Source organism: Arvicola amphibius, chromosome 6, assembly GCF_903992535.2.
Source record: "Arvicola amphibius chromosome 6, mArvAmp1.2, whole genome shotgun sequence".
Lineage (NCBI taxonomy): Eukaryota > Metazoa > Chordata > Mammalia > Rodentia > Cricetidae > Arvicola > Arvicola amphibius.
The window spans coordinates 156241511-156252896 of NC_052052.2; the positions used below are offsets into that span (position 1 = coordinate 156241511).

The following is an 11386-nucleotide window of genomic DNA, read 5'->3' on the forward strand; positions in this document are numbered from 1 at the left end:
ATATGGATTTGCAAAACTCACTGTATAACAATAGCAAAGATGTTATTCTTAGCACACTTCTAGTGTGGTTTCCTTTCGTTTTGGACAGTCTCACTACATAGACCAAGGTAGTCTCAAACTCTAGTCATCCTGCCTCAGCCTCCCAAGTACTGGCATGCACAGCTATACTTACCAAAAGCTTTTGTTTGTTTGTTTGTTTGCTTGCTTGCTTGTTTTTTAAGACAGATTGCACTGGATAGTGCAGTGGTCCAAGATGACCTGGAGCTGCTTATGTAGCCTAGGCTGGCTTGGAAACTCTTGATGATCCTGGTGCCTCAGCCTCTGTGGAGTTCATGTTGATCCTACCATAAGAAGTTTGCTTTTTCTTTGGTGTTTGGGAGTTAAGTTTCTTCCTGGGACCACAAGAGAAGTTGGGTTTATCACATGGAAACAATGTATCAATTGGGATGGAGCTGGACAATGTGAATCTGGGGTCACGTGGAATCAGTAGACACACAGACTGTTTGCAACATCAGCCATCATGTGAACAGATAGGAGCCCAGTAAACATAGAGCAGGAAGGCTCAGGCAAGCGCTCCTGGGTCTGTAGATGACAAACCCCACTCCCTTTTCCTGTTACAACCATAACTGAGTGATCTGTGCTTTCTGTAGTTACGACGGCTGAGCGTAAGTCCCCAAATTACCAGTTGGTCTCAGAAATAGAACAATGGTGGGGACTGTGCACCAAACTCTTTCGTGTGACTCAGTTACAAGCTTATTATTATTATTATTATTATTATTATTATTATTATTATTATTTAATGCATCAGGTTTCTGGAGACTCTAAAGTTTCAGAATAACTTGTGTATTACCTGTGTAGAAAACTAAAGAGTCTGCTGCTGATGACCAGAGTCCCTAAGCTCGGCGAGGTGCCTAGATGAAGGTCAAGAGCTCAAAGCCCAGTCGCTCACCACTGAATGCTCAATTCAGTAATGAACTGGTGTCTTAGTAACAAGCCAGTGGAAACTGCCGAGTACCTAGGAAGCAGTCTCAGACGGTATAAACCAGACCTGAATGAGAAGAAGAAGAAAAAAAGGCGTACAACCCAGTATGATCTGTTGATACATCAGTATAATGTCGATCTCACTGAAAAGATGGAAACTCTGGCTCTTTACAAAGAGTCGCGCCGCCAGCTGTCTCTGTACTCTTACTTGAAAGCTTTCATGGAGTCTTTGGGTATTATGAAAGCTACTCCTTAGAGAGGAGGCCTTTAGGTCAGAACAAAACTGGACACAAAGAGCGTAGTGTCCTCAGCAGAAGGCGCTCACCTTCCACCTCTGGGAGGCAACCAAGAGGCAGTCTCTTCCTTCACTCCCTGAAGCTGGACCCACTCACGTGATTTGCTTTAACCAACGAGACCTTGGCAAGTGTATTTTCTCATTTGGGTTCCCCTGTCTTGGCCCTCTGGTGAGTGTCCCTACCATAAGAGCCAGCCTCCCAAATATCACAGACATAGATAGGGTCTGGATGTCTCAGGCATCAAACAGATGAGCCAGTCCACCTGGCTCCAACCTTCATCTCCATCTCCTGTCTGCTGTTGATAGCCAAGTGAGCCGGAGAAGTCGAGCAGAAAGCTCAGGCCCAAATGCTGATTCACAGCTTCGTGATCAGATGAACGATTAAAAACTTCCACTGGGAAGTTTGGGGTAGACTGCTGTTCGGCAAAGACCAGGTAATAAGGTCACAATCCTCCTTGACAGTTTTCAGAATGGATCCCCGTCGGCAAGGGCTGGACTCCCACAAAGGCCCAGTGTGTCCTTTGAACTTTACCGGCTATGTCAAAAACTCTTAGCATCTTCTCGCCTTTTGAGAATTTTGCCATTTTGAGAATTAGCATGAGGTTACCGTGTCGATCTTTTGACACAAATGGACGTAGGCTTAAACCTGCTGACTTATTCATGACACCGTCATGGTTGAGCTTTATTTATTTAATTTACGTATTGTATCTGCTTGAGTGTGTAGTATAAATGTGTGAGTGAGGTTCTATACCGCCATCACTCATGTGTGGGGATCAGAGGATAGCTCTGTGGAGTTGCTTCTCTCCTTCCACCTCTGTTGGGATCCAGGGGTCCAACTTAGGTTGCCAGGCTTGCACAGCAAGGGCATCTGTCTACCCACTGAGCTGTCTCACTGACCCCATAGCCAAGATTTTGAGTAGTTCATTCATTCATAAAGAACAGCTGTTCATACTGACACAATGCGTAAGTCACAGGGTGCGTTTATGTAGTCGGTGCATGTGCACAATATGCAGCCATGTCAATCATCGTTAGCTTCTATATTTATAATTATATATAATTCATATAGAATTATATGAAATTCTATTTTCTTGGTCTTTTGTATTTTCTCAGAGTTGGTTGTAATTATAATTCTTGTATATATTATTGTTGTTGTTTAAATATTATGGACTTTCTCTCTCTCTTTCTCTTTCTTTCTTTCTTTCTTTCTTTCTCTCTCTCTCTTTCTTTCTTTCTTCCTTTCTTTCTTTCTTCCTTTCTTTCTTGGTTTTTGATTTTTCTTTGTAGCCCTGGCTGTCCTAGAACTTATTCCATAGACTGACTGACCTTAAACTCAGAGATCCCTCACCTCTGCATCCTGAGTGCTGCAACTAAAGGCATAAATCACCATCACCTGGCTGATGAAGTCTTTTCATATGTGTGTGTGTGTGTGTGTGTGTGTGTGTGTGTGTGTGAAATCCAATGGCTCCATTCTGCCTGCTGAGCTACTCGGATCATATTTTATTTGTCTCAGAAGCTGTTTAGTACCCAAGGGTCTGTATCTAGAAATTTTCTTTTCTTTTTTGTCTTCCTGCTGCTCCTTAGACCTTTTGGACCTTCCTCCTGGCTGGGTAGCTCTGGGCTCCCACGATGGTTCATCTTCACTGTCGGTTTGATTGGCTTTAGAACTGCCTAGGAGGCACACATCTGGGTGTGTCTATGACGATGCTCCCAGAGAGGCTACCTGAGGAGGGAAACGTACTCTGAAGGGCAGTGGTCCATCTCATCAGCTAGAGACCCAGACTGGATCAAAAGCACCAGCATGCACCCCTCCCTGCTCAGGACAGATGCAAGGTGATCAAGGACCTCAGGTCCTGCTGCCAGGCCTTCATGCCAACAACACTCTCCAGGTGATCAGTCTACACTGACCTGTGTCCCACTCCCTCCTCTCTTAGACTAAAGGTGATCCTATCCAAATCTCTCCTAGAAGCCCAGGGCACTGGTCTCTGTCTCCCTTTACACCCACATTGAACCATAACGTCTTGAGTCTGCCTTTATCCTTCCTTGATGCTTATCTGCTGGGCCCTGTTCTGATCTTCGGCCCCTTTAAAAAGTGTTGTTATATGCTGTTCCCACACAGACTCAGTCAGAAACCCCCTGTGCTGGACACGGTGCAAAGTGAAATTCATGTCAGGAATGAGCTTCAGGGCTTCTGTTCTGATGCTAGCCCGTCTTTCAAGCTTCGTTTCTGCTACTTTCCATGCCATACTCTGGTGACAAGTGCTCACACATTCGTGCATGCACAGTGCATAGATCCCCCTGGGAATCTTTGTCTCTGTGTCAGTTTCTTCCAGGTCTTCTTAGACCCATCATGGAGCTAAGCCATCCTCTTTCACTGTGTGATAAAACTATCTGTCCCCATGTGGACTAAGAATAATCCCATGTGTTTCACTTCCCTCCGTGATGTCTGTGAAAAATTTTATGCCCCTCTACATGTTCAGTATTGCAAACCAGGCTGGCCTTGAACCCACAGAGGTCTACCTGTCTTTGCCTCCTGAGTGTTGGGACTAAAGGTGTGAGCCACCACATCTAGCCAACGAAGTCATTTTTAAGCTCCTTATGAAAAATCCTCCAAATAGGTGGAACTATTTGATGCGCAAGAAGCGACAGGCAAAAACTGAAGGGATGCTGACATCGTAAAAGAACTCTGTCCAAGAAAGGCTCACAGCTCACAGACATGGACAAGGTTCTTACTAGGGACTGATCAGGGATAAAACACACACTAAGTTTCTTGTGGAAGGCTGCTCTCTCCAGGACTCAGGAACCGGCATCCAAGATCTTAGACACTGTAGGTACCTTAATAAGACAACTATTGATTAAAAAAAAAAGATGGCAAGGTGTCCACAGGGAGGGTCCGGAGCAGAGATGAAGATGTCTCAGATCTAATTGCGCATATTTACCTGCGGACAGACTTCAGATTGCTTCAGTTTGCTTAACGGGACTTTGTCCAAATTATGCACGACATACATAATACGGAGCCTTTGAACCACTTTAAAAACAGCTCAAAAACAATCTGCAAAGTATTTTTTTTGAAATGCCATAGCAAAAAAAAAAAAAAAAAAAAAAGAGGAATTAGATGCCTACTCTGTAGGGAACTTAGGCCCCTGAAATAAGGAGTAGAAACCCTTCTATACTCTCAACAGCCCTCTGGCTTCCTCGAGTGCATTTTACACAGGGTTTGGAGGTAGCTCTCCAAAATATGAGCTGAGAGCTTCCTAGGAAAGCAAATCTTTCCCACATCCTTCCCTGCAGTTCCTCTTTAAGAGGTGTCAGCGTGGCTGAAAGAATGAAGTGGCCGCACATTGTCTGGCCCAGCCATTATGTGTTCAACATTTCCATAACAAAGGTGCCACTCGACTTCTCCCCGATTAATGCAGCTCGAGGGCTCTTGTCGCCTTTAATAAAACATTGTTGAAATCATTTATTTAGAGCCCCTGGTTACTAGTGGGAGAATGACCATCTTTGTGCCAAAATATAGTGTATACAGTCCACTATTTTGTAGTAGATCATTGTGTTATTTACGAAATCGATTAAACGGATGCCTTGGGGGGTATTGATGCTAACAGCACATTACTTATGTCATCGGGATAGTCAAGGGTGAACTTTGTCAACTCTCTTCCAGAAGCAATCTCTCAAACAGAATGCAGTGGTGTCCAACTTAACTGGCGCACAGTGAGCCCCACTGGAAACTCAGCCCAGGCCACACTGCTTGCGTGAACTAACGCTCCCCCACGGTCCTCCCTGGAGTACTGGGGGAAAGCCGGGTCAACTGACAGCGTTCCCCACGTTTCTTGGTGTGAGGGGTCAGGAAACAGTGATGGCGTGCTTTCCCTTTTCGACTTTGGAGAAGATACACGCATGATACCTGTTGGCACTTTCACAGCATGTCTTATCGCTCATACAGCGAAGCCCAAGCCCGGAAGCCGAGAATTTGTTGTATGTTTCCGGAAGTTCTCATGGCATTCTAGGGTCCCCGGATTTAGGATCCTGGGCAACACGGTTGGGACGAGGTAAATGCATGAGCTTGAAGCAAATGAAGGACATGGCCTCCCAACTCCATGTTCTGGGGTTTCATTGCCATACTCTCCAGGGTAGGCAGGGATGCTATCCTATCCTCATGCAGGCTCCACTAGAGACCTGAGGTCCCCTTGGGACGCGTTAGAGCCCAGTCGCCCCTTCACTATGTGGCACTTGGGACCAGGAGCTGCTTTTATCCTCATGGATGACTGCAGGAGTTCTACTCGAGTCTAGAGGTGTCCTCTGAGTGGACAAGTTCCCTTCCCTAGGGCCGTTTCCCCACTTTCCATACGGGGCTTTCGCGTGTACATTACTATACATGGTTAAAAACCAACAGAGACCTTATGGTATGCCCATTGTGATCATACACAAAAGCCTTGCTGTGTGCTCTGGTGAGTGGTGAAGCTGAGCCTCTTCTGGGTACTGTATGACCACTTCAGTTCAATGAACTGCCCCCCTTGTGTGTAACATTGTACCACACTCCCTCAAACCTTGGTCACTGACAAAGGAACCAGCGCAGAGAATCGCAACCTACTCACTGAGGAGATGGAAACAGCTTGACGATAGATTAGACATGAAATCTAAACCCTGCGGCTCATGAGGTGGGGGTGGGGGAAACTTCCTGGAAATTCTCCAGAAAAGCAAAAAAAAAAAAAAAACAAAAAACAAAACAACAACAACAAAAAAAACCCCTACCTCTTCCTCTCATTAATGGCACTTCCAGGCGTCTCCAGGAGACATCTGAGCTTGCCGAATGTCCAGAATTCCAAAGGCCTCCCTAGAGACGCCGAGATATTGCAGATGTCAACATCTGTAAAAATCTTTTCTGTCTAGAAGCCGACGACTGGCTGGTGGTATAAAGACAGCACACTCTTGAAGCCCCTTGCGCTCCCTCTCATCTCTGCAATCTGCTCTACAGCGCAGGAGACCTGTCCAGAGGCTTGGGGACTCCAGGCTATGGCTCCTTGTTTCAATAAGTGGGCCATGGATCAATGTTCACTTTCTTCAAGGAAGAAAGCATAAAGCCACATCCCCTCTTGCCCAGCCTAAGCTGTGATGATTTATTCTAGGCAGATGCCTCTGACAGGACGCTGTAAAATCAAGTTGTGAGTTTATTGTAGCCGTTAATTGTCAGGCCTTTTCTGGTGCTGTCTAACTTACTACTGGGGGGGGGGGGGAGGAACTCGGCCTTTTACCATGACAAAGACTTAACTTTTAGTCAAAAATGTGTTAAAATAACCAGGAGTGGAGAGGGCTTAAATATATTTAAGCAAAAATGCAGGAGTATTGCTAACCTGTAGTCCTTTTGTAAAGAAAAAAAAAGGAAAATAAAATTTGATTTCCCTTTCAGCTGCTAGGAATATTCTTTGTTAGCTCCCCCCCACCAATAAAATGTTGCTCTCGGCTTTGTTTTAACAGGTTTACTGAACCATTCAGATGACTTCAGTCTAATCACACGCCTCTCTCCTAGACTCCAGGCTGATATCTGGGGCTTTCTGGTACCACACATGGGGGAATCTTGCTTTGGGGGACATGAAGAGAAATTTGGACTCCCCCACTAATAGCTAGGAAGAGAGAGAGAGAGAGAGAGAGAGAGAGAGAGAGAGAGAGAGAGAGAGAGAGGTTGGCTAATTACTTAGGCAGCAGAGGAATCTAGCTGCTTTCTAGGCCCATGCTAGTGTCACATAAAGAGACATCAGATCTTGCTAATCTGTCGACCCCTCAGACAAAGTTTATTTGTGGTGACTTTTAAACTCCTGACTTGCCTTCCAATCACCGAGTTTAAAATGAAAAGCTTTAAATAAACACCAGGAATAGAAGATAAATAAACTTTTTCCCCCTCGCAAGTGCCTAGCTTGCCGAGGTTCAGGCTCAAATCCCCAGAGGACAGACTGCTCTCTTTTGTGTTAATGTTTAAAAGATTTTCCAACGCTGGAGTTTATTCCTACTGCAAACATCTCTGTTTACAAGGTCAAGTGTATCAGCACTCGACACAGCTTAAGAGCGTAATTATTTATGTAAGGGCGTTTGAGTGTGCATCAGGAGCTTGGCGGAAGCCCAACCTTCAGCCCCTGCTCAACAGCTCCTCGGGACAATATTACCAGTCCTGGTGATTAGTCCCCTCTATGGTGTGTTTACTTTTGCACGCCTCAATGTTTTGTAACAAAATTTTGTATTTTTTTTTCCACCAAAAGTGTGAAAATGGCTTTGAAGTATTGAGTCTCATAGGCTTCCTAGACCTATTGGTAACAGATGTTATTGGCATGTTTGATTGAATGAGAAGGCAGAGAGGACACTTCTGGGGGTCAGGAGCAAAAGGGAGGGGGTGGGCAGGGTGGGTCTCCGAGTTGAGGCGGAGGTTAGCCTCACACAAGAGACAATATTTTGTGAAGTCTCTTCACAAAGGCCAACAGCACCAGCAGAGGCCAGTTACAAATTGTTTTAGTTGCCTCATTTACAAACATCTAATTGTTCATTAAATTGAAGGCAGCATTAGCTCCCATTCTGGTTTGTACTGCATTTTAATTTCACTTGATGTTTGATGGACTCCCCGTGCCCCCTCCACTCCTCTCCCACCCACCACTGGGTTAACCACCGTGTAACTGTGGAAGGCAACTGCACCACAGCCACTGTTTAAACTCTTTACTGATGTGTGCATTTTTAATAAAACAACCCAAAAATACACAAAGTCATAGTTATTTAAAACACAGGACTTTAAAAAATGGTGTCTATAAAAATACAATGTTTAAGGCAGTTTGGAAATGCATTTATACATTTCTACAATGTCCATAAATTCTCTTGAAAATAACGACGTTACTTCAAATCTGTAAAATACACTGTACATTCTTAAGACTGTTCTACCCAGAGCACACTTCAAAACGGGCTTGCCTGAGTGGGTTCCTGGTGACCGATGTGTTCTATACATTTCTTGGATGGGAGGGGGGCGATGCAACGTTGATGCGGATTTTAAACTTTTAATTTCTTTTTAAAAATAAATTATTTCTGACACATACAATTTATAAAAATTCTATATACAAAGTACAGCAACTGGTAAGAAACCCCAGTTTTAATACAGTTTATATACGACGTACCAGGGTGGAAAACCCCGATAGGGGCAGAGGCAATATTCAATCTCTGCATACTCAAACTTAGAATTTCTTGGTGTGAAAAAAAAAACAAACTCAAAACAAAACAAACAAACAAAAAAAACGACAACAAAACAAACACCACACAGAGGTTTTCCTAGATGGCAGTACAGAGCTTTAAGATAAAAAGTTGCATTGTTCAACACCATGGTAACTTTCTAGGCCAGGTTTTTGGACCCTTAATTTTAAGACACGTGGTGCTCAGAGATCAGAACTGCGGCAGTGAAACTGAAGGTGGGGGTTAAAGGTTATAATGCAGACATGATTTCGGGGGCCCAGACAAGGCAATTGCCAGCTCCACTGGCGTTACTGGCTGCTATACAGAGTACAGGAACGAACCGGCAAGGGACCGCTTCCATTTACTTACGATTGCTGTTTCTCAGTGGCCACAAGCAATTAAAGTCGTTACCAGTACTATACATCCCTTCACAGGAAAATGGTTTAAAAAGAAAACAAACCTAATTCCCTCCACATTCCCTCCCCCAGTCCCTTGGAGTTGTGAAGACCTCCACCGTTCAGCAGAGCCCAGGCCTCCCTTGCTTTTTGCAGGGTGTCCTGAACTCTGCAGATTCGAACCGGTAGGATAGATCAGTTGGTTATTTGCAGCTTCGAAACCGCACAGTGGAGGGCCGGGCATGGTGGCTGGGGTTAAGTGCTGGGCCCTGTCCACACAGGGAGAGTGCGGGTCAGTTTTCCAGACCATCCCTGGGACCCCAAGCCACAGGTGCCCACCTCGGGAACCAGCCGGATCGAGTGCACCGGCCTGCAGCAGCCTGCAGCAGGGGCTACAAGTGTGATCCGAGCAGCAGCAGCAACAGTAAGCAAACAAGCGGGGTCCAGGCGCCTCGGGTCGCCCAGTGGCCTTCACTGCTGCTGCTGCTGCTCCTGCGCCCAGGCCCGTGGGGCAGATCCCCGCGGCCGCCCGTCGCAGCAGCGCCGCCGCCCGGGCGCGCGAGGCCGTCGTCATCGTCCAAGGGCTGCTCGCCGCCCGCCGTGCCCGCGCGCAGCTCGTCGTCGTATTCTTCGTCGTAGTATTCGTCCAGCCCACCGTCCGAGCCACTGCTGCCCGGACCGTTGCCCGCGTCTGGGCCGAAGCACAGGCGGGCCATGTTCTCTTTGACCGACTCGCAGATGGGCCGCTCCAGCCCATCGCACACGCAGTCGTTGAGTAGCGCCGCCTTAGGCACAGCCAGCATGTCCTCGATGACCGCGCGGCACTCGTCAGTGCAGCGCAGCCCGTTGAAAAGTTTGCCGCAGTATGTCAGGTAGCGGCCGAGCGCCAGGTTGCAGCGGCTGTCGCGATCGCAGCGCCGCCGGGCCTCAGTGCAGCCCATGACCGAGCCCGCTCCAGCGCCTGGGCCCACGCCGCTGGTGCGAGGCAGGCAGGGCTCGATGGCGCGCTTGGTGGACTTGCAGTGTTCGTCCTGCGCGCAGTCGCAGTCCTCCAGCGCGGGCCCGCGGCGCGTGTGGTTGAGCTGGATGAGCGCCGAGATGCAGTGGCTCGGGCAGCGCCAGCGCGGCGAGAAGGACGCGGCCGAAGCGGGGAAGGCGCCGGCGGGCCCCGGAGCGTCAGCCCCGCCGCGCTGCGCCAGCACCGGGGCGCACGCCTCGGCGTACTGGCTGTAGGCGTAGCTGCAGTCGGGCTCGCCCTGGCACTGCAGCAGCGCCTGCCAGCAGATGAGGCGGCGGCCGTGAGCCAGCCCCGAGCCCCGCGGAGCCGAGCCCAGAAGCTGCAGCAACGCCATAAGGCACAGCAAGGCGCCCGGAGTGGTCCCCTTGCGGGCCCCGCCGCCGCCCAGCAGCGCGGCTAGCATCGCGGGCAGCAGCGGCCGCCGGACGCTGTGCAGAGCGGAGATGAGGCACGGGCGGCGGCAGCGGGGCCGCTGAAAAAGTTTGTCCGAGTCCCGCGCACTTCTGGCATGGGCGTCCTCATCCATCCATGCCCGCGGCCCGGCGGCTGGTAGAGGCGGGTGTTTGTTCCGGCACCGCGGCCGGGGCTCCCTGAAAGGAGCGGCCACGCCGGTCCGGCTCTGATCGGTCGGCGGCGGCTGGAGGCGCTCAACGCCGACCCGGAGGGCCGCGGCGAGGCTGCAGGAGCGCGCGGCGCCGGGGGTGCATGGTGCTCGGCGCCTGCAGACGATCGTGCGGCCGGCGACTCTTCCGTCCCCGGCTCAGCGGCGCGTATCACTTCGCAGTTCTCGCATCCCCTTTCCCGCGGCCAGGCCGCCGGGTCCCCTCCCCCTCCGCCAGGGCCTCGGCCAAGCTCCGGGAAGCTCTGGGCGCCGGGCGCTAGGAGGACCCCGAAACTCGGAGCGTGCGGCTGGGCTTGGGGACCTGGAGCCTGGGGAGCGGATCCGCGGAGCCCGGCTGCCGACTCGCTCGCGGCGAGGCTTTAAATACAAAAATGGGCCTGGAGCCCCCGTGTGGTGCCGCGGCGCCCCCTCATTATGCATGCATAGAAAAGCAAACAAACAAAAACATTAGCAACGCTCCTTCGGCTCGCCGAGCCCCGGCCCCGCGCGCTCCAGGCTTGCCCGCTTTCTCCTTTCTCCACTCTCGGGCGCCCTTTGCTCGGCCCCCTTCCCGGGTTTTGCGCGCTGCTATTGGTCCAGCCTGTTGTTGTTGAAACTTTTTTTTTTTTTTTTTTTTTTTTTTTTTTTTTTTTTTTTTTTTTACGAGCCGCTGGAGTGGGGTTGCAGAGTGGGGGAGGGCGGTGGGCAGCTCACATTCAGGCATTCAGGGCTTGAAAGGAACGGCTTAGGGAGCCTGACACAGGCCCAGCTCCTCCCACTCTTCAGGAGGCTGGGATACCGAACCCCAGCTCGCGCACAGAGCCAGCGGGCAGGGCTTAGGGCCAGCTGCCTGCATCCGGCTCAGCCACCAGCCTTTTTGTTCGCTTCCCCCGCCCCCT

At 49.5% G+C, this 11386-nt stretch overlaps 1 protein-coding gene across 1 annotated transcript; it reads right to left on the reverse strand.

Annotated features, from left to right (window-relative positions):
• Positions 1–8025: 8025 nt before the first annotated feature.
• On the reverse strand, positions 8026–11012 carry Gas1 (growth arrest specific 1). The gene has a single exon (XM_038333868.2). The coding sequence runs from the start codon at positions 10410–10412 to the stop codon at positions 9261–9263; it is 1152 nt and encodes a 383-aa protein (XP_038189796.1). The 5' UTR covers positions 10413–11012; the 3' UTR covers positions 8026–9260.
• Between the last annotated feature and the right edge of the window lie 374 nt (positions 11013–11386).